Source organism: Lepus europaeus, chromosome 8 (assembly GCF_033115175.1).
Source record: "Lepus europaeus isolate LE1 chromosome 8, mLepTim1.pri, whole genome shotgun sequence".
Classification (NCBI taxonomy): domain Eukaryota; kingdom Metazoa; phylum Chordata; class Mammalia; order Lagomorpha; family Leporidae; genus Lepus; species Lepus europaeus.
In genome coordinates this window covers 107,805,047-107,825,282 of record NC_084834.1, presented here as the reverse complement: position 1 = coordinate 107,825,282, position 20,236 = coordinate 107,805,047, and the positions used below count along the sequence as shown (strand labels likewise).

At 36.7% G+C, this 20,236-nt stretch overlaps 1 protein-coding gene across 1 annotated transcript; it reads right to left on the bottom strand.

Moving 5' to 3' along the window:
* Window positions 1-614: 614 nt before the first annotated feature.
* LOC133765130 (UDP-glucuronosyltransferase 2A3-like) lies at window positions 615-18,990 on the bottom strand. Its single transcript, XM_062198750.1, has 6 exons — window positions 18,244-18,990; window positions 10,473-10,621; window positions 7,488-7,619; window positions 4,669-4,756; window positions 4,073-4,292; window positions 615-3,499 (listed from the first exon to the last, which is right to left on the bottom strand). The coding sequence occupies exons 1-6, from the start codon at window positions 18,965-18,967 to the stop codon at window positions 3,220-3,222; spliced, it is 1,593 nt and encodes a 530-aa protein (XP_062054734.1). The 5' UTR covers window positions 18,968-18,990; the 3' UTR covers window positions 615-3,219.
* Between the last annotated feature and the right edge of the window lie 1,246 nt (window positions 18,991-20,236).

Sequence of the window (20,236 nt, the reverse complement as noted above, 5' to 3'; positions counted from 1 at the left end):
TTATTGATAAGAACTAGAATAGGGGATGAATTTTAGGAATTCAGGTTGTTGCATGGAGTTTTGTGTGAATATGTTGCTGGAGTATTCAGGAAAATGGGGCCAGTATGATGCAGCAGGTTAAGTGGCCACTTAAGATGCTGCATCGCATATGAGTGCTGATTTGAGTCCTGATTGCTCTCTTCTGATCCTCTTCCCTCTTAAGGCAACTGAATAAGCAGCAGAAGATGGCCCAAGTGCTTGAGCTGTTCCCAGCCACATCAGAGACCCAGATGGGGTTCCTGGCTCCTTGTTTTGGTCTGCACAGTACTGCTTGAGCTCTCTCCCTCTGTGTGTGTGCATGTGTATGTATGTTTCCCCTTCCGTTTGCTGCCTTTCAAATAACTAAGAAAGTCTTTATGATAAAATTCATTAATATTAATATTTATTAATATTATTTTCTCAAAATTAAAAACTTTTATTCTTTAATGACAGAAACGAGAAAATTAAAAAAAAAAACACACACACAATTGAAAGATACATTTGCTAACCATATATCCTGAGGATTCGTGTTCATAGTATAAATAGAATTCCTACAACTCAATGATGAAAAGACAAAGAACCAATTAAAGATGATAAATGTTTTGAATACACATTTATTCAAAGAATATATACAATTAACAAACAAATATATCAAAGAAGCTAAACAACTTCAGCAATAAGAGTCATGCAAATTTAGACTACAATTAGACACCATTTCACACACTGTAATATGGGTATAACAAGTGATTACATGTATAGGCAATAAGACAGCTTAAAACCCTCATTTATCACTAACATGGATCTAAAAGTGATTGCAAATGTGCAGTCACTTTGATAAGCAGTTTGGCAGATCCTCGTTTATGTGAAATTATTATATTATCCAGTAATATCATCCCCAAACAAATAAACATATTCATGCATTAGTGTGCATATCAATCTTTGGGACATCATTACTCACCATAGCAGGAAGTATAGTTAAACAAAATATCCATTAGTTGATTAATGAATTAGTTAAATATAGTGTATTGTTATAGACTGTGTTATCCAACAGTAAAAGTGAATGAAAAAGTAGTACTGACGTATACTAAAATGTGGATGACACTTAAGAAGATACCGTGCTTAGACAAAGCAGTTGTAAAAGACAATATAATGTGTGATTCCATTTACACAAAATTCCAGAGCAAGCATACATGTATATGTTAGTAGTTGCTGCAAGTGAGAGAGTATAGGGATTGAACTCCAAGGTGTACGAAGTTTTGTTGTTGGGTGATGAAAATGTCCTAAAATCAGATTATCATAACAAATCCATAATGCTGTAAGCATACTAAATCCATTGGATTATATATAGGTGAGTTTTATGATGCATAAATTATATCTTAAAAAGTTTATTTAAATAATTATAATAACAAATGTTATACTTCTCAAAATTATATAAATTTTACATGTTTTAAATGTTACAAATATTTTACATTTCTTGAAGTTCATTTTTCCCTTGTATTGATTCTGTCATATATTTTAAAGTTTCTTACAATTAGCTGTATATCTCTAAACTTTTATATAGAAAATTATTGCACTAGTTGACTACACAGTAAATCTACATTTGATCTTAGCCAAAAGGCCGAGAAGCGATATACAGTAAATCTATAAAGTTATGACGTACATTGAAATAGCTACTTGAATATAAAAGCAGATTTCATCAGGATAATTGGTCTATAGTTTATTGTTTCTGCAATCTTTGTCTGGCTTTGGTGTCAGAGTAATGCTGCCTTTGTGAAATATGCTTGGCAGAATTCTCTTCTTTTAAATTTTTAGAATAATTTGAGAATAATTGGCATTATTTCTCCTTTAAGTGATTTCAGCACTTGAGCCATCAGTTCTGGTTCCTTCTATGTTGGAAAACTTGCACTTACAGCTTCTATCTCATTTGTACGTATTGGTCAGCTGGCTTTTTTTATTTCTTCTTGATTCAGTATTGGTAGGTTATAAGCATCCAGGAAATTTTCAATATTTTGAAGTTGTCTATTTGTTTATGTATAATTGTTCATATTAGTTTTTTATGACCCTCTATATTTCTGTGGCAATTGTAATGTCTCCTTTTTATCTTTCTCTGTTCATATTATCTTTTTTTCTTTTCTTTCTAGCTCGGGTTTTGTTGTTTGTTCAGATATTCAGAAACAAAATTTTCATCTCACTGATTTTTCATTTCACTTTTGTTTATACCATGCTCTTCATTACTTTGTTCTTTATACTAATTTTTTTTTTAAATTTTTGACAGGCAGAGTGGGCAGTGAGAGAGAGAGAGAGACAGAGAGAAAGGTCTTCCTTTTTGCCGTTGGTTCACCCTCCAATGGCCGCTGCTGCCGGCACATCTCGCTGATCCAAAGCCAGGAGCCAGGTGCTTCTCCTGGTCTCCCACGCGGGTGCAGGGCCCAAGCACTTGGGCCATCCTCCACTGCACTCCCGGGCCATAGCAGAGAGCTGGCCTGGAAGGGGGGCAACCGGGACAGAATCCGGCACCCCGACCTGACTAGAACCCGGTGTGCCGGTGCCGCTAGGCTGAGGATTAGCCTGTTGAGCCGCGGCGCCGGCCCTCTTTATACTAATTTGAGGTTTCATTTCTTCTTGTTTTTCAGGATGCTGAGATGCATAACTAGGTTGTTTATTTGAAATCGTTCTGCTTTTTGTATTATAGCACAAATCATGATGGTCAAAATTTGGTCTCAGGCATTCATCAAAAGATAAATAGCTTAAGAAAATATGCTCTCATATACATATTATATATAGTGTAATATTATTCATCTGTAAATATAATGAAATCTTGTTATTTGTAGCAACATAAATGAGACTGGCAAGAGGATAACAGCATGGTCACTATTCTTGAGTATAATAGGAGGCCATGGTAATGGAAAAATGGGAGTGATGAGAAGGAACTGAAATGAAAGAAAAGCATTCCTATATGTCTCATCTCAGAGTTATTGGTATCTCTGTAACCAGTAATGTGAAAAAGGAGGGAAAAAAAAAAAGCTAGGAAGACAAAAAAAAAAAAAAAGAGAGAGAGACACTCACTAGCTGATTATTAGCTTGAATGCTAGAATAAGATTGAGGAATGAGGACTATGAAAACAGAAAGCAGATGTGTTCTCCCTGTACCCAGGAATGAACAAGTTTGTCCTATTCAGCACTTTGCCCAACTTGAAGGGATCTATTCCTTCTTTTTCTTTTTTTCTGTCTTTCCAAACTGTTGGCAGCAAAACAACAAGCATTTTGTGACAAAGATTATAACAGCTGCCACACAAGCCAGCAGGAACCCGATCACATCCAAAGAGTGGGCCTGGAACCAGCTGAGGTCATGGACTGCTGGCCGAAGGTGCTTGGCTCCCTTGTGGCGCATGACAAACTCGACCCAGAAGACTGCTCGATCCAGGGGCTTCATGGGCTGATCATGGTGAATCCTCGATAACTTCATGGCGTTCTCTTTATAGCTGGAAGTGTGAACAGAGACAGAAAGTAGAGCATTCTTATCTTTGTTTTAATTAAAGTAAATGAAATGTGTTTTAAAGCCAAAACTTACTGAGGAAAATATAAATTCTTGATGTCACATGAACTTAGCTGACTGCCTATCATGAACATATATGGTGAGGAGACTGAAAAGAAATACACAAGGGTACTTGAAAAACTCCGAGGAAAGACTTAGGTAAATATTAAGTTTATTTTCATTCAAAAAGTGTAAATCCACTCTTAGTTTAAACTCAATATTCATTTTTCATTAATGTTTTTGTGATACCTTGTATATATCATTTTCTCTTCTAACAATGGGGGAAATGAATATAAAGGTAAATTTGTAAGAAGCTCATTGTCAATTTAACCTTATTTGTTCCATAAAGAAACTTAGTCACTGAATGAGCTACAGTTTTCAAGATGATATCAAGACCAAGATGTTGAATTCCAAGACTGTGTGAAAGTATCTGAAAATACCATAATCCTGGTCTCTAATGCTTCCTGATACAACTAACAGTGTAGTCAATATTAGAACCTTTCAAATCAGCAGTACTTACGATGGGTCATTGATCACTGTCCTCAAGGCACTGAGCAAGTCTGCACTTGTCATTGTGTGCAGGTTCATCTCCACAGCCATTCCTTTGTCCTTCATGTGAGCAATGTTGTCATGCTGATCACTAATTAAGGGAACTCCTACCATGGGGACCCCATGGTAAATTGCTTCATAGATCCCATTAATTCCACCATGTGTGATGAAAGCTTTGGTTTTGGGATGGCCTAGTTTGTGAAAAGAGCACAGTTGAGGACTGCATCATACATTGTTAAAAGTATTTAATAAAACAGAAGGAAAAACTATAATGAGATAACTCAATGAAGAAGAAGTGTATCCTACATAGAAGGTGGTAAGTTGGGTCATTGCTACCCAGGAAAAGTTTCTTTTTAAAAAGGAGTCAATGATTCCTTTGGCATTACTCAAAACTCTTAATGTGAACAATTAGATGAATTAATTTAGGAAAATAATCATCAATTCTTTAATTATAATTATAGATATTGGAGATATGTTAATAAACTTCTACACTTGTTAAATATTTGTTGAATTTTATTCACTTTGTCCCTCATCCAGCTGCATACGTGTACTTTCCCATAGTCTTACCAAGAAGATCATTCTGGGGTATCCAATCATAGACTCGAGTATTTGCACCTAAGGTTGTTGGTTTCTTTCCTTTGAATTTCCATAAAACCTATATTTCACAAGTAACACAACAAAATAATTGCATTTTAATGCTACAGAAGGCATTTATAAATCACATATATTCCACTCAATGTAAAATGAAATTTGAGCTACGAGTATTTGGGGGCACGTGTAAACATGTAAGAAACAGCAGTACTGTTTACAATTAAAATTGTAAGGAATTTAGATTTATATTCATTATTGAAAAGTAGAGAGGCAGGGATGGGGTGAAAGAGAAAGAGAGGGAAAGATAGAGAAAGAAAGAGAGATTATCTTCTATTTTCTGGTTCATTCCCCAAATGCATGCCATAGCCTGAGCTGGAACAGGATGACTCCAGGAACCAGGATCTCAATTTGGGTCTCCCATATAGATGGCAGGGCCCCAAGTACTTCACCAATCATCTGTTTCCTGCAGTATGCATTAGCAGGAACCTGAAATCATGAGTAGAGCTAGGACTAGAACCTAGGCACTCCTCTGTGGAATGTCACAGTCTCAAGTAGTATCTGAATTGCTGTGCCAAATGCCAACACACATACTCATCTTTTAAAAAGATTTGCACTAGTTTCTTTCTTAAAAAAAAAAAAAAAGATTTTTGGCCAGCACCACGGCTCAATAGGCTAATCCTCCACCTGTGGCACCAGCACCCTGGGTTCTAGTCCCGGTTGGGGCGCCAGATTCTGTCCCAGTCGCTCCTCTTCCTATCCAGCTCTCTGCTGTGGCCCAGGAGTGCAGTGGAAGATGGCCCAGATCCTTGGGCCCTGCACCCGCATGGGAGACCAGGAGAAGCACCTGGCTCCTGGCTTCGGATCAGCGCAGCGCACCAGCCACAGCGGCCATTGGGGGGGGGGGGGGGTGAACCAATGGAAAAGGAAGACCTTTCTCTCTGTCTCTCTCTCTCTCACTGTCCACTCTGCCTGTCAAAAAAAAAAAAAAGATTTTTATTTATTTGTTTGAGAGGTAGAGTTACAGACAATGAGATGAAGAGACAGAGAGAAAGATCTTCCTTCCTTTGGCTCACTCCCCAAATGGCCATAAAGGCGGGAGCTGCGCCGATCTGATTCCAAGAGTCAGGTGCTTCTTTCTGGTCTCCCAGGCGCATGCAGGGGCCCACGCACTTGGGCCACTTTCTACTGCTTTCCCAGGCCACAGCAGAGAGCTGGATTGGAAGAGGAGCAGCCAGGACTAGAACTGGCACCCATATGGGATGCCGGCACCACAGGTAGAAGATTAACCTACTGTGCCACAGTACTGGCCACCTGTACTAGTTTCTTTTAAATGTATTATTACCAGGGCTGGTGCCGTGGTGCAGTAGGTTAAAGCCATGGTCTGCAGAGCCATCATGATATTTTGCTCCGGTTCAAGTTCCAGCAGCTCCACTTCCCTGGGAAGGCAGTGGAGGATGAGCCAAATGCTTGGGCCTCAGCATCCATGTGGGAGACCCAGAAGAAGCTCCAGATTCCTGGCTTCAGATTTGCCCAGCTCCAGCTGTTATGGCCATTGTGGGAGTGAACTAGCAGATGGAACACCTTTCTCTCTCTCTGCCTCTGCCTCTCTGTACTGCCTTTCAAATAAATAAATGAATATTTAAAAGAAACATTGTTACCAATGGTCTCATCAATTAAAAGTATCCAAGGGTGAGGTTATCAATGAAGAATTGAAAAAGAAAGCATTACTATTTAATTAGTCTGTATATGTGAGTTAAAATGATTGTGGATACTTGACTTCTGTGTATGTTTGAATCATTGGGCCATCATAGCTCTATCTTTACATAGATTGGTCTCACAGGTATAATTTACTCTAGATGTTTCTGTTTGGGTTTTGGATGATTTTCTGTCTTTTCTCATTTCTTCCTGTTTCTTTCTCTCCTTTTTTTAAACGTAGTTTGATTTGGATTTTTATGAAGAACAAGGATGGAAGGGTGGTGTGGAGGAGGTACGGCAGGTTACTCCTCTTCATTTTCCAATGGAGCATCTTGTTTGGATTTGTACTTCTGCTACATTAAATATTTTTTGTTTTGGGGAGGTCTTTAAAAGTAATCTTTCATCTGAATACAAACAGTAGCAAAATGTTCCAGGCCCCTCCACAGATAATTTCATAATAAACTAGTGAGATTTATGTAATTTAATCAAATATAAAAATAAAGAGCTCTATGATAGTTCATGGATAGAAATATCTAGAGTTGAAATCTAACATTTTGGTAATAAAGTCAAAATTAATTGTCATAAATTATTACATAAATTTGGTAGATTATAACATTAAAATACAGCTGTTTTCAGGCTACAAAATTTTAATTAAGTAGAAAAACTGTAAAAATCTTAGATTCTGCTTCTCAGCCCCACTTTATTGGATATATTTCTCAACCAACCATATATCGGAGATAATATTCTGAATCATGATTTCTCTCTCTACTTGTCACATCAGTTCCCTCTCTTCCTTATTCTTGGAAGCTAAAATACCTCACAGTTTTTTTAAAGGAAGCAAAACAGGCCTTAATATTTCAAATCCTAAAATGTGCAATGGGGCTTAACCTATTTAATTTTATCTTCTTACAAAAAAATGGCAGTGAAGAGCAGTGTTTCCAAAGTAAAGGCCAAGTTCAGTAGGCAAGTAATCAATTGTGCCTAGAAGTGTTATACTGTTTCACAAATTTTCACTGAATACAGAAATCTTTCATGCAAAGTGGAAAATGAGACTCGGGTTTCAAATGGAAAGTCACACTTGGATGGAGGGCTTTGCTGACCTTCTGTGGAATCTGAGCCAGGGCAGAAGCAATGAGGTCAGCCTTTTCTTCAGATAAATTATCAATTACAGAACCCAGAGAAAACACCACGACGCCATCTTCACCTGAACTCTGGACAAACTCTTCCATTTCCTGTAGAGAAAAATATTCTGTGTATTACAAAGGTGCAGTAGCACAGAGAATAAAATAAAGTCACTTACATTACTGAAATAAAGATTGACATAATGAGACTGAATCTATATTCCGACACACACAACCATCTAAGAAGTGTGTGTGTGTAAAGCATATACTTTGAATACATAATCATTTATTACTAGGATAACAATGTTTAATAATGATCACAAAAAATTAAGTAATAAGAATAAAACTTTTTTCATATATAATAGAAACCAAATTTTAAAAAGTACTTTAAAACTCATAAAAGTAATCATTGAAAAATAGAAAAAATGTGTCTGAATAAAGCTTCCAAATTATTATTTTTTTTTTTTTGACAGGCAGAGTGGACAGTGAGAGAGAGACAGAGAGAAAGGTCTTCCTTTTGCCGTTGGTTCACCCTCCAATGGCCGCCGCGGTAGCACGCTGCAGCCTGCGCACCGCGCTGATCTGATGGCAGGAGCCAGGTGCTTCTCCTGGTCTCCCATGCGGGTGCAGGGCCCAAGCACTTGGGCCATCCTCCACTGCACTCCCTGGCCACAGCAGAGAGCTGGCCTGGAAGAGGGGCAACCGGGACAGGACCGGTGCCCCGACTGGGACTAGAACCTGGTGTGCCGGCGCCGCAAGGCGGATGATTAGCCTAGTGAGCCGTGGCGCCGGCCACTTCCAAATTATTAACAAAATTAATTTAAATATAATAAAATAATATTTTATCTATTTTAAAATTTGCATAATTTCATGTGTGTTTGCAAAAAAGTGGGAGTGAAGGGAAATATAATTGAGCATTGCAGATTATCTAGAGAGCCATGGCAATGGTAACTTACTAGTCTGTATTTCTAGTTAGATAATGCCATGAGTTAATAGAGTTTTGTTTGTAGCTATAGAATTATTGGTAAGAAAAATATATACATAATCCAGAAGCGGGATTTCATTCACCAATACCTGTCTTACTATGAAGAGATATCAATAATTCTCTAAAACATTCTATTTAGTTTGCAATATCTCTTAAGGTGTTTGACTCATATTCTACATATTCCCACAACATAAGAAACTAGGGATTTTACTTACTCTATTGACAGTTAAACACAATATTCTCTCAAACAATAATTGTGATGAATTTGTTCTGTTTATGTTTTGTGGCATCTGTGCTTTATTTCATCACATTAGAATCAAGGTTTTATCAACACTGAAAAAGTTTCAAATTCTTTATCTCCTTCAAGTTCCTCAACATGGTTAATTTTGATACCTATCTTAACAACATTGACCCCTGATCACTGAATCCCAATATTACAGCCATATATAACTGACTTGGCTCACTCCTCTGTCCTCATACTCCATATGAACTGTGGTGTGTTACAATGACCACTTCTCACTCACAGTGACTCAACAGAACTCATGCCACTTGCTCTTGAACTTAACAATCACAATACAATGCTGTAAACCCACATAGATAATGTCCAGCTTCCTAATAAATACTTTGCCTTACAGATCCCTCAGTCTGTGTTCTGTGTCCCATCAACTGCTAAAACTTCCTTGCTCTAGAAATCTCACTCTTTTCCAGTCACTCTACAAGGCACACTGAACTCTCTTCTCTGGAAACTGCAGTTAATAAATTACTTCTGTTATTTCATGAATTTTGTTGAGTTGACTCCTTTGTTTTTCATTTGACCAGCTAACATGCCCTGAACTTTGTCCTAGTCAATTTGCTATGGAATGTCTCTCCTGGTTGGAAGAAAAGGGACACAGACTAGATAGCAACCACAGGGGCATCTGCTGCTATAAAGAAGTTTGTAGAGCGAAAAAGAGTTGGCCACAGTTGGACAATCACACAGTAAGCCATGCACCAGGACAAGGAAGAATCCTGTGAAAGGCACATTGTAAACATCTACAACTAAATATCCTTGAGCCCCTTCAGGTGGGAAGTAGAGTTTATAGCCAATCTTGGGGACAGAGATCTCAAGTTCAAGGTAGAAGAAGAAATAGATAAATTATAATTCGTTCTTGCTTCTCAATACTGTTTCTTCCAACATCCATGGCATCCCACATTTTTTTTCTGAAGACTTGTGAATAACTATAATCTCATTTTTAACTTCAAAAGAAACCTGCCACTAGGCTGAGAAAAAAAATTGATCTAACTTTTGGTTCACCCATGTCCATAAACTCTACTCTTGCTCATAACTTTCAAGCTTTGTATTGCTGTAGCCTGAGATTGAGACTTTGCATTATCCAAGTGATTTCTAGAGAACTTCAACTGAAAGTTTTCTTTACTCCTCTCCTGCATGGTCATAAGAGAGAACTCATTATATTAATTTGAGACATGCTTTACCTCTAGATATATCCTATTTCAGTGGGAGATAACACACACATTTTAGTACTCAAAGTGGAAATCAAGGGATCCTCAACAATTTCTCTTCTTTGAACACTTCCACTGACTAAATCCTGTAGAATGTACCACAATGAGTTTCTAGAAAGTATGTTACCTGGCTATCATCCTGTTAAATGTCCTTGATCCTAATCCAAATATGCCAGTGAAGAAGACTAGAATGATCTCCTATCCCTAATTTTCTGTAACTCCAACCTATTATCAAACACATTAGTAACATTGATTTATTAAAATTTACTTTAGTCACTTCACACACAGACTAGTTTATCAAAGCAACATCTGAAAGAATTATTAGCAACCATAAGTACCCTGTGACATAGAAATCGAATATTGAATGAAAATATGAATGTGTTCATAATCATGTCTGTGTTAATAAGCTTGCACTATTTCATGTAAGATCAAGTATCATATTATAAATAACCCAAGATCCCTCCAAGTAATAATACTACCTTGGGTAAAGGTTTGGCGGGTTTGCAATGCAGTCCTCCAACAAACTCAATATTAGGCAAGTATGGACGAGGAAATTCAAAATCCCAGTATGTTTGGATTAACCAAATTTCAGCTTTTGCCAGAGTTTCACATAATGTGGTGGGTCTTCCTGGAAGAAACAAGTAACTGTTCAGTGGAGGGAACTGACCCATAATTTAAATGGAAAAATTCGACCATTCATTCCCTGGTAAGGTACTGAGGGAAAAGAAAATTATGTCTTCCCCTTCCGATCCATTTTCCTGATAATGTGCACCTTGAGGGGAAGCAAATGATGGCTGAATTATTTGTGTCTCTTGATACCAGGAAGGAATTCTGGGATCCTGACTTGGGCATAACCAAACCTTAACTCCATCTCCAAACTTCTACACAGATATATTCACATTGTCTAGATTCTTTGTTTTCTGTGTCATATCTGCCTAGATTGTCAACCCATTGATGATTATAGTATGTGGCTTTATTTTTTTACCAAAGAAACCTTTTATTTAATGAGTATAAATTTTGTAAGTACAACTTATGATTCTTCCCACCATACCTGCCCACTCATTCCAATCCCATCCCACCTCCACCTCCCTCTCCCATTCCTAGTGGATTCTCCATTAAGGAAAAAAAAAAAGAAACTGTTCCCCAACAGTCAAAACAATAACTGTTCAAGTTCTCAAAGTGTCAATTTCACTTCTACAGATTTCCTTTTAGGTGATCTATTAGTTATCACAGATCAGGGAGAACATATGGTATTTGTACCTATGGGACTGGCTTATTTCACCAAGTATGACGTTTTTCAGAATCAATCATTTTGTTGCAAATAACCACATTTCATTTTTTTTTACCACTGCATTCCATAGAGTACATATCCCATAATTTCTTCATCCAGTCTTCAGTTGATGGGCATTTAGGTTGATTCTATTTCATAGCTATTGTAAATGGGGTGCAATAAACATGGGGAGTGCATATAACTCTTTCATGTGATGATTTAATTTCCCTTGAGTAATTTCCCAGGAGTGGGATGGCTGGGTCATATGGTAGGTTTATATTCAGATTTCTGAGGTATCTCCAAACTGACTTCTGTAGTGGTTTCCCCAGTATACATTCCCACCAACAGTGGATTAGTGTACCTTTTTCCCTACATCCTCACCAACATTTGCTGTTTGTTGATTTCTGCATGAAAGCCATTCCAACTGGGGTGAGGTGGAAGATCAGTGTGGTTTTGACTTGCGTTTTCCTGATGGCTAGTGATCTGGAGCATTTTTCCAGATGTCTCTTGGCCATTTGGATTTCCTCTTTTGAAAAATGTTGGCATACATCTCTTTGTAGTAATTTCTGATGATTCTTTTTTATTTCTGTGCTCTCTGTTGTTACATTTCCTTTTTCATCTTTAATTTTATTGATTTGGATCTTCTCTCTTCTTCTTTTGGTTAGTTAGGCCAATGGTGTGTCAATTTTTTTTTTTATTTTTTCAAAAAAAAAAACAGTTCTTCATTTTGCTGATCTTTAGCATTGTATTTTTGTGTCAATTTTGTTGATTTCTTCTCTACTTTTAATTATTTATTTTCTCCTACTGGTTTGGGGTTTGGTTTTCTGTTGTTTTTCTAGATCCTCGAGATGCATTGATAGTTCATTTGTTTGGTGCCTTTCCAATTTCTTGATATAGACACCAATCACTAAAATCTTTCCTCTTAACACTGCTTTTGCTGTTTCCCATAAGTTTTGATATGGTGTATTGTCTTCATCTGTTTCCAAAAATTTTTTTTTTATTTCTCTTTTGATTTCTTCTATGACCCTCTGTTCATTCAGGAGCATGTTGCTCAGTCTCCAGGTGTTTACATATGTTTTAGAGATTCCTGAGTTACTGATTTCCAGCTTCATTCCATTGTGGCCTGAGAAGATGCATAATATGGTTTTTGAATTTGCTGAGGCTTGCTTTATGGCCTAGTATATGGTCAGTCCTAGAGAAAGGTCCATGCACTGCTGAGAAGAATGTGTATTCTACAACTGTAGGATGGAAAATTATGTAGATATCTGTTAGGTCCATTAGATATACAGTGTTGATTAACTCTGCTATTTCTTTGCTGATTTTCTGTCTGGTTGATCTGTCCATTGCTGAATGTGGGATATTGAAATTCCCCATTACTATTGTATTTGAGTGTATGTCTCCTTTTAGATACCTTAACATTTCTTTCTTTTTAAATTTCTTAACATATCTTTCTTTTTAAATAGCCAGGTGCCCTGTAATTAGTTATATCTTCCTATTGAATTGATCCCTTAATCATTACATAGTGTCCTTCTTTGTCTCTTTTAACAGTTTTTGTGTTAAAGTCTATTTTGTCTGATATTAGGATGGCTACAACAGCTCTTTTTGGTTTCTGTTAGCATGGACTATCTTTTTCCACCTTTTCACTTACAGTCTGCATGCATCTTTGTTCATGAGATGTGTTTCTTGTAAGCAGCAAATAGATGGGTTTTATTTTTCAATCTATTCAGCTAGTCTGTGTCTTTTAACTGGAGAGTTAAGGCCATTTACACTTTAGGTGACTATTGATAAGTATTAGTTTGCCCTGCCATTTTTAAAGAAATATTCCTGTTTTTTACTTTGAATTTCTTTTTACTGGGAGATTTCCTTCCTTTACCTTCTTCTGTAGTGATGACCATGTTTCGGTGTTTCTGTGCACAACACATCCTTAAACATATTTGGTAAGGCTGGTTAGGTGGTGTCAAATTCTTTCAATTTCACCTTCATTCATAAAGGAGAGCTTTGCAGGATATAATATTTTGGGTTGAGAGGTTTTTTTTTTTAACCTTAATCCCTGGAATATATCTGCATTCTCTCCTAGTCTGTAGGGTTTCTGATGCAAAGTCTGTTTTGAGTCTAATTGGAGATGCTCTTAAGATAATGTGGCATTTCTCTCATGCACATTTTAGAATCTTTTCATGTTTTACTGTGGTGAGTTTGATTACAATGTGTCATGGTGAAGATCTTTTCTGGTCATGTCTATTAGGAGTTCTATGTGCTTACTGTACTTGAATGTCCCTTTCTTTCTCCAAATTGGGGAATTTTTCTGTTATTATCTCAGCAAAAAACCTTCTAACCCTTTCTCTCTTTCCATGCCTTCAGAAACTCCTAGAACCTGTATGTTGGGTTGTTTCATAGTGTCCTATAGATTCCCAACAGTGTTTTTTAGTTTTCTAATTTCTTCTTCTTGTATTTGTTCTGACTGATTTCCTGTGCTTCGTCTTCCAAGTCAGATATTCTTTTTTTGGCTTAACTGATTCTATTGTTAAGGATTCCCACTCATTTTTTAATTGTTCTATTGAATTTTTTATTTCCAAGATTTCATTTTGATTTCTCTTTAAGATATCAGTTTCATGGGAGAAATTTTCTTTTTTGTCACGTGTGGATTTCATTAGTTCATGCATTTGTTTCTGATTACTTCTAAGTAATCATATGACCAATCTTTTGAATTCCATTTCTGGAATTTTTCAATCTCATCATCTTCATAATCTAGTATTGAAGTGCAATGTTATTTTGGGGATGTCCTGGTGTGTTTGCTATTCAGCATTTGTGGAAATACTCATTGGTTTCTTCTTTGTTTTTTTACTGTGGTGGCTTTTATCTTTGGACTATATCTGAGTAAGTTAATGAAGTATCTGCTTTCAAGCATAACTAGAGGCATGTGATAGGTGTGGCCATGTAGCTCTGTTCAGTGCTCCAGGGTAGAGGGCATGTCTGATGTGACACACCCAGGTTTGTCCTGGTAAATTTTCTTTTTTTTAATCAGACAGAGGAGAGGTTTCTTCTTGTCTGTTGGTGTACACTCAGCTGAGCTCCTTTCCTCGAAGGAGACCAATGCCTGGGCACTAGCCCCAGTGAGTATATTATTTGCCCACTGTGCCACAAGGACCACACAAAGGTTCTGTGCAGACCTCAATCTAAACTCAGATTCCCAGGCAATGTCCCTCACCAGGTAACCAGGAAATCCGGATCATGCTGATCCTCCTAAAGTGATTGCCCAATGTCTCAGTTGCACCCTGAGTCCTCCCATGCCGCCTCAGTGTTTTCGCAATCCCAGAAGCCAACCCTGCCACATTCCCTAGCATCCGGCCTCCTGTCTGTTTCCACCAGACTCTGGAGTTTCTTCCTGGCTCATTACTGGGCATGCACATGAGCTGATGCAGTTGTTACATGTCCAAAATGGCACCTGCTCTTTGTCAGCTTGATATAGGATGCCTTTGCAGGATGATCATGGAGAGAGAAAATGTGCCCCAACTTTGTTTTCTCCTTTAGTTTGGTGGGTACACTATCCCCCACAGGGCTCCAAGCCAGATTCCCTCTAGCCTCTTCCTGCAGCTTTTTCGCCAGTGGTTTGGGCTGCTGCAGTCTGCTCTCACCTCACTCTCCAATGCTGGTGCAGAGTTCACAGCTGCTGGGGTCCTAAGTTGTGTGCATCCTTGCCCTCCATGTAGGTCCACTGTATTCCTTCAATGTGTGGAGACTTTCCTCTGTTATTTTCTCCCTAACTTTTCCAATGCTGTGGGTTTTTTTTTTGTTTGTTTGTTTTGTTTTGTTTTTGTTTGTTTTTAACTGATGCTATTTTTACAAGCATGGCATAGTTCTGGAGTCTAGAAGTACAAGATCAAGGTGTTAGTCCAAATTGCTCCTTCTGGAAGCTCTTCAGGAAAATCTGTTCCACACTTCTCTTCTCTTAGCTTCTGGTGGCTGCTAGCAATATTGACTTACAGACTTCCCCATCACTCAGAGAGAATTCAGACATGCCTCAGGGGCAGGATCAGCTGTCCTCAGCTGGGATTTAAGGTAGTACTTTTAATCCACCTTAAGGATTTTTCAAGATGTTTACCATAAGCATGTATTAACTTCAAAAAACAAAATGGTAAGAGTTGGGGTGCAGTTAAGCCACTACTTGGGAAGCTGAAACCCTTGAGTGCCTCAGTCTATAGAGCTTTAGATCTCATGTAATAAAGACAGTTTAAAGCAATTAAAGATATTCTTTATGAAAATGGATCATTAACAGCAACTATGGAAGTTTTCTTTTTTATTTTCAATTCTCTTTATATACAGATCAGTTCAGTATATATTAAGCAAAGATTTCAACAGTTTGCCCCCACATAGCAACACAAAGTGAAAAATACTGTTGGAGTACTAGTTATAGCATTAAATAACAGTGCACAGCACATTAAAGACAGAGATCCTACATGATATTTTTAAAAAATTGATTATGCAATTTCCAATTTAATAGCAGTTTTTTTTTTCATTTTCAATTATCTTTATATACAGAAGATCGATTCAGTATATACTAAGTAAAGATTTCATCAGTTTGCACCCACACAGAAACACAAAGTGAAAAATACTGTTTCAGTACTAGTTATAGCATCACCTCACATTAGACAACACATTAAGGACAGATCCCACATGAGATGTAAGTACACAGTGACTCCTGTTGTTGATTTAACAATTTGACACTCTTGTTTATGGTGTCAGTAATCACCCTAGGCTCTAGTCATGAGTTGCCAAGGCTATGGAACCCTTTAGAGTTCGCCGACTTTGATCTTATTCTGATAGGGTCATAGTCAAAGTGGAAGTTATCCCCTCCCTTCAGAGAAAGGTACCTCCTTCTTTGATGGCCCCGTTCTTTCCACTGGGATCTCACTCACAGAGATCTTTCATTTAGGTCTTTTTTTTTTTTCCCAAAAGTGTCTTGGCTTTCCATGCCTAAAATAGTCTCATGGGCTCTTGAGCCAGATCCAAATGCCTTAAGGGCTGATTCTGAGTCCAGAGTGCTATTTAGGACATCTGGTATTCTATGAGTCTGCTGTGTATCCCGCTTCCCATGTTGGATTATTCTCTAACTATGGAAGTTTTTAAAGGGAAGAAAATGAAGGTAAATTTACACAGACAAATATTAAAAAGTAATGGCTTTTTTGAAATATTATACATGAAGTATATTATTATATTATAATAACTGTAATAATGTATAATACTTATAAGATATTATAAGTATATTGTACATGAAAGTAAATTTACACAAATATTCAAAAGTAATGGCTTTTTTGAGATATTATAAATGAAGAACTATAGGAAAAGCACTTGAAGGAAGTGATTGATATCTCTTTTTTTGAGTTATATTATCTACATACAATTGATTCATATCTGCAGAAGATAATGCTATAAAATACATGATGCTTACTAGTTTATTAAGTTTTAGACACCAAATAAGTGTTGTTACCACATGAATTGAATATTTCAAGCTGTCCAACTGGGAAGATAAGTAAAGATTTTTCAAAATTGGTTGAATGATTAGTCAGAACAAACTTTTTTATTACATTTCTGCTCTGTTTTCAATTTGAATCTTTCAATGGGATTTTAATCAAAATCCTATTGTGTTAAAGTATTGCAGTGACCTACTAATAGTTTTGCATTTATTTATAGCAGTAAAATACATAAAACATAATTTTCTACTTTAATCATTTTGAGCTTCACTTTGTTTTCATTATTTTTTTAAAATTTTTATTTTAATTAGTTTTAGTAGATTCAATGTGCTTTTTAGGTACAATTCTAAGAATATAATGATGTTCCCTTCCTCTCTCCTTTCTCCCCCTCTCCCATTTCCATCATCCTCCACTCACCCTTTCATTTTTTTTCTAGTTTTTAGGATAAAATATTTTAAATTTACATTACAGAAAAAAGAATACCTCACGGAATAAGAAGTTTAACAAGTAGAAAGCAAAAAGACCCTAGTTTACCGGGAATAGACAATTTCTATAAACAATAAAGAAATGGAAAAATGACGTACTAGGGAAGACTTGAGGTCAGGAATCTTGTGTTACTGTCTTGCAAGCTGCATGAAGCCTAGAGTGTTTTATTTACCTAGACAGTGTTTACTGATTATTTCATTGATTAATAAGAGAAAATCAGCACATTTGCATTTATATCATGTTATCAATGAGAACTGTTGAAGTGGATTCCCCTGAATTTAATTCTATGAAGTGATTTGTCTAACAGACTTCAATGAATTATGTCTGTAAGTATTTTAGGAGTCTACTATGACATTTTGTTTCTCTGTTCATGACTCTGTACTTTTTGAATATAGTTTGAGAAGCAGCCTAACTGCATTCACCTGCAGATCACAATTGAATGCATGAATATCACGATAAAAACCATATTCTAGAAGAAAGGGCAAGGAAATTATAAGTCAAATTATGTACATTGGTTTAGGAAAAAATCTATTATATTTTATATCACAAGACAAAAATAGCAAAAGAGTTTTTAAATTACTACAAGACACCAAGTAGTGAATAATTTTCATATTAATTTCTCAAGCATTAGTATAATAATCATTCAAGATATTAAAACATCCCAAAAGATATTTCAATATGAGAAGCCATGACTAAAATTCTCCATAGCAGACTTTGTGAAGATACTAAAGAAATATATGAGATGGAAGAATAGTGGGTACATTGTAATATAAATGGTACAAACTTAAAAATAATCATTAGTGATTCTCAAAAATATCTGGTACATTTTTAAAAAGTTTAAATAAAATATGAAAACCTCTGTGTTAAGGTCTATTATATTTTATTGATAAAAATTAAACTTTGACTTTATTTTAGAATGGAAAGCAAGGTTTTCTAAAATTTGAAAGCTCATAAGTAATTTTTTATATAGGACATGAAATCTGTATATTTCTTTTCATAACCAGTTTAAAATAAAGAGTCACTTACCTAAGGCTTCACTATAAAACTGGTTCCAAATTTGAAAGTCACCACCTTGAATCCATAAGTTAGAGAAAACCAAAAGCATTGCATTTTTCACTCTTTCCAGAAAAGTCATCCTGTCTGTTAGCCCCACCATAGTCACAGGGACATACGAAGGTGGAGATGGAAGTTTCCCACAGTTTCTCTCCATATTGCCTCCTACGGAAAACTTAAGCGTGATTACAAAGGGGACTGCAAGCAACTCAGCCACCAGCTCACCACAGGGCTTCAGAGGGTCGATAAGCATTACATCATAGTTGGTTTCCTGCAGCTTCTTCATGAGTGTCTGGTTGTAGATGACACTCTCACAGAAAAGTTTAAAACTTTTATTCATCCCCCTTAAGAGGCCACTCAGTTTTATTATTGATCGCCAGGGTAGCAACAGTGGTGAGACATCAAGAGCTAGCTTCTGCATTGCAGCATGATTTTTCTTGGTATTCTCTTTGACAAATGGCACATCGACCACCTCAAAGTTCAGGGCAGAGGGGTTCCAGTGATCAATGAGATGAGTATGGGGATGAGTGAGCACTGTTACCTCATGGCCCCGCTCTGCGAGTTCCTCTAGAATGACCTTGATAGTAAGCCAGTGGCTCATGTCACAAGGCCACACCAGCACCTTCCCACAGAAGCCACAGCCAGCACAGCAGAGTTGCAGCAGCAGGATTGAGGAAACCCACTTCACGGACACCATCGTGCAGCTGCTCACACGGCCCTTCAGAGGACAAGTTTTAAGTGCACAAAGAGCTGGAGTGGCAATTTAGACATAGAAGGAATTAAAAATTAACTTTGAAAGGGAAAAGGTCATGTTATTTTCAGGTTAAATTTTTATTGGAAGATTCAGACAGAAAGTTCTTGGGTTACCTAGGTTGGTAATGAAAGAAATGACAACAGTTTATAAAAAAAAAAAAAAAAAAAAAAAACCTTTAAATTTAAAGTTTTGCACACAGACAAAACAGCCAAAACAACTTGATTCCAAACTTAGTCCAAGATATCTGGTGCTTTGGGAAAACACATATTAGACATACTTATCCCTACGGTCTACTCACTAATTTAATTAGAATGTGTGCTTTACCTAAACATAAAATTTATATTGGTGTCATATGATACGTGCAAATATTTTAGGATTCCAGAAAGCAAACATAATTTCTTGTATAGGAAAGAACTAGGAAAATTTTTAGTAAAACAAGTGACTTAAGAGGTGAAGCAAAGGGGACACAGGAGCAAAGGGAAAACTTGTCGAGCTGGCTAAACTAAAGAAGATTTGCCTGAAGAAAAATGAAAAAAAAAATTTAAAATGAGATAAGCCAGACGTCTGATGAAGCAGATGAAAAGAAGCCACAACTGGTTAATATCATACACTATTTCTTATCAGTGTCACAATTCTCTTCTTGTATGACCCAGAGGAATATTTTCTATTAACTATTTTGTAAGTGAATGTTTTCTAGCAGCTCTAGAAACATTTTTGAGAAGGATTGAAGAATACTTTATCCCATTATTTAAGTGTAAATTACATTTTTAAGAGATGAAATCATTTGCCAGAGGTTAGCTTTTGTTTGTTTGTTTTGTACAACCAGAAAATAGTGGGATACTGAATTACAGGAGGGGTTAACTGTTTTAGGTGTTAACATTACATGGGGGGGGTGCTTTTTATATCCTACAGTACAACACACAGTGAGTGGGAATTTGGAGTCATACTTGTGTATTTGATCCATCTTGAATATTTTCAATTACTTCTCCTTGGTTGCTTAGTAGAACTCTTTCCTACAGAAAACAACTCCTTGTTGCTCTGTCAGAACCATGTTTACTCTGTAGCATCTTGGTTGTGGTAGTACAGTTTTCCTAATAATTTTGTTAATGTGCTTTGAAAGATTGAAAATTGGAGTATGTGGTGTATATTAAATTGTGCATTGATGGAATTTATGTAACAGGAACATTTGAAGATACTGATATTTGGTAGTCT

Excerpts from the sequence above, each read along its gene's own strand:
- LOC133765130 (XM_062198750.1), bottom strand. The coding sequence starts at position 18,967 with ATGGTGTCCGTGAAGTGGGTTTCCTCAATCCTGCTGCTGCAACTCTGC. Across the intron at positions 4,757-7,487 it reads TGGCTCAGATTCCACAGAAG|GTTTTATGGAAATTCAAAGG; the intron begins GTCAGCAAAGCC and ends TGTGAAATATAG. Across the intron at positions 3,500-4,072 it reads ACAGTGATCAATGACCCATC|CTATAAAGAGAACGCCATGA; the intron begins GTAAGTACTGCT and ends TCACACTTCCAG.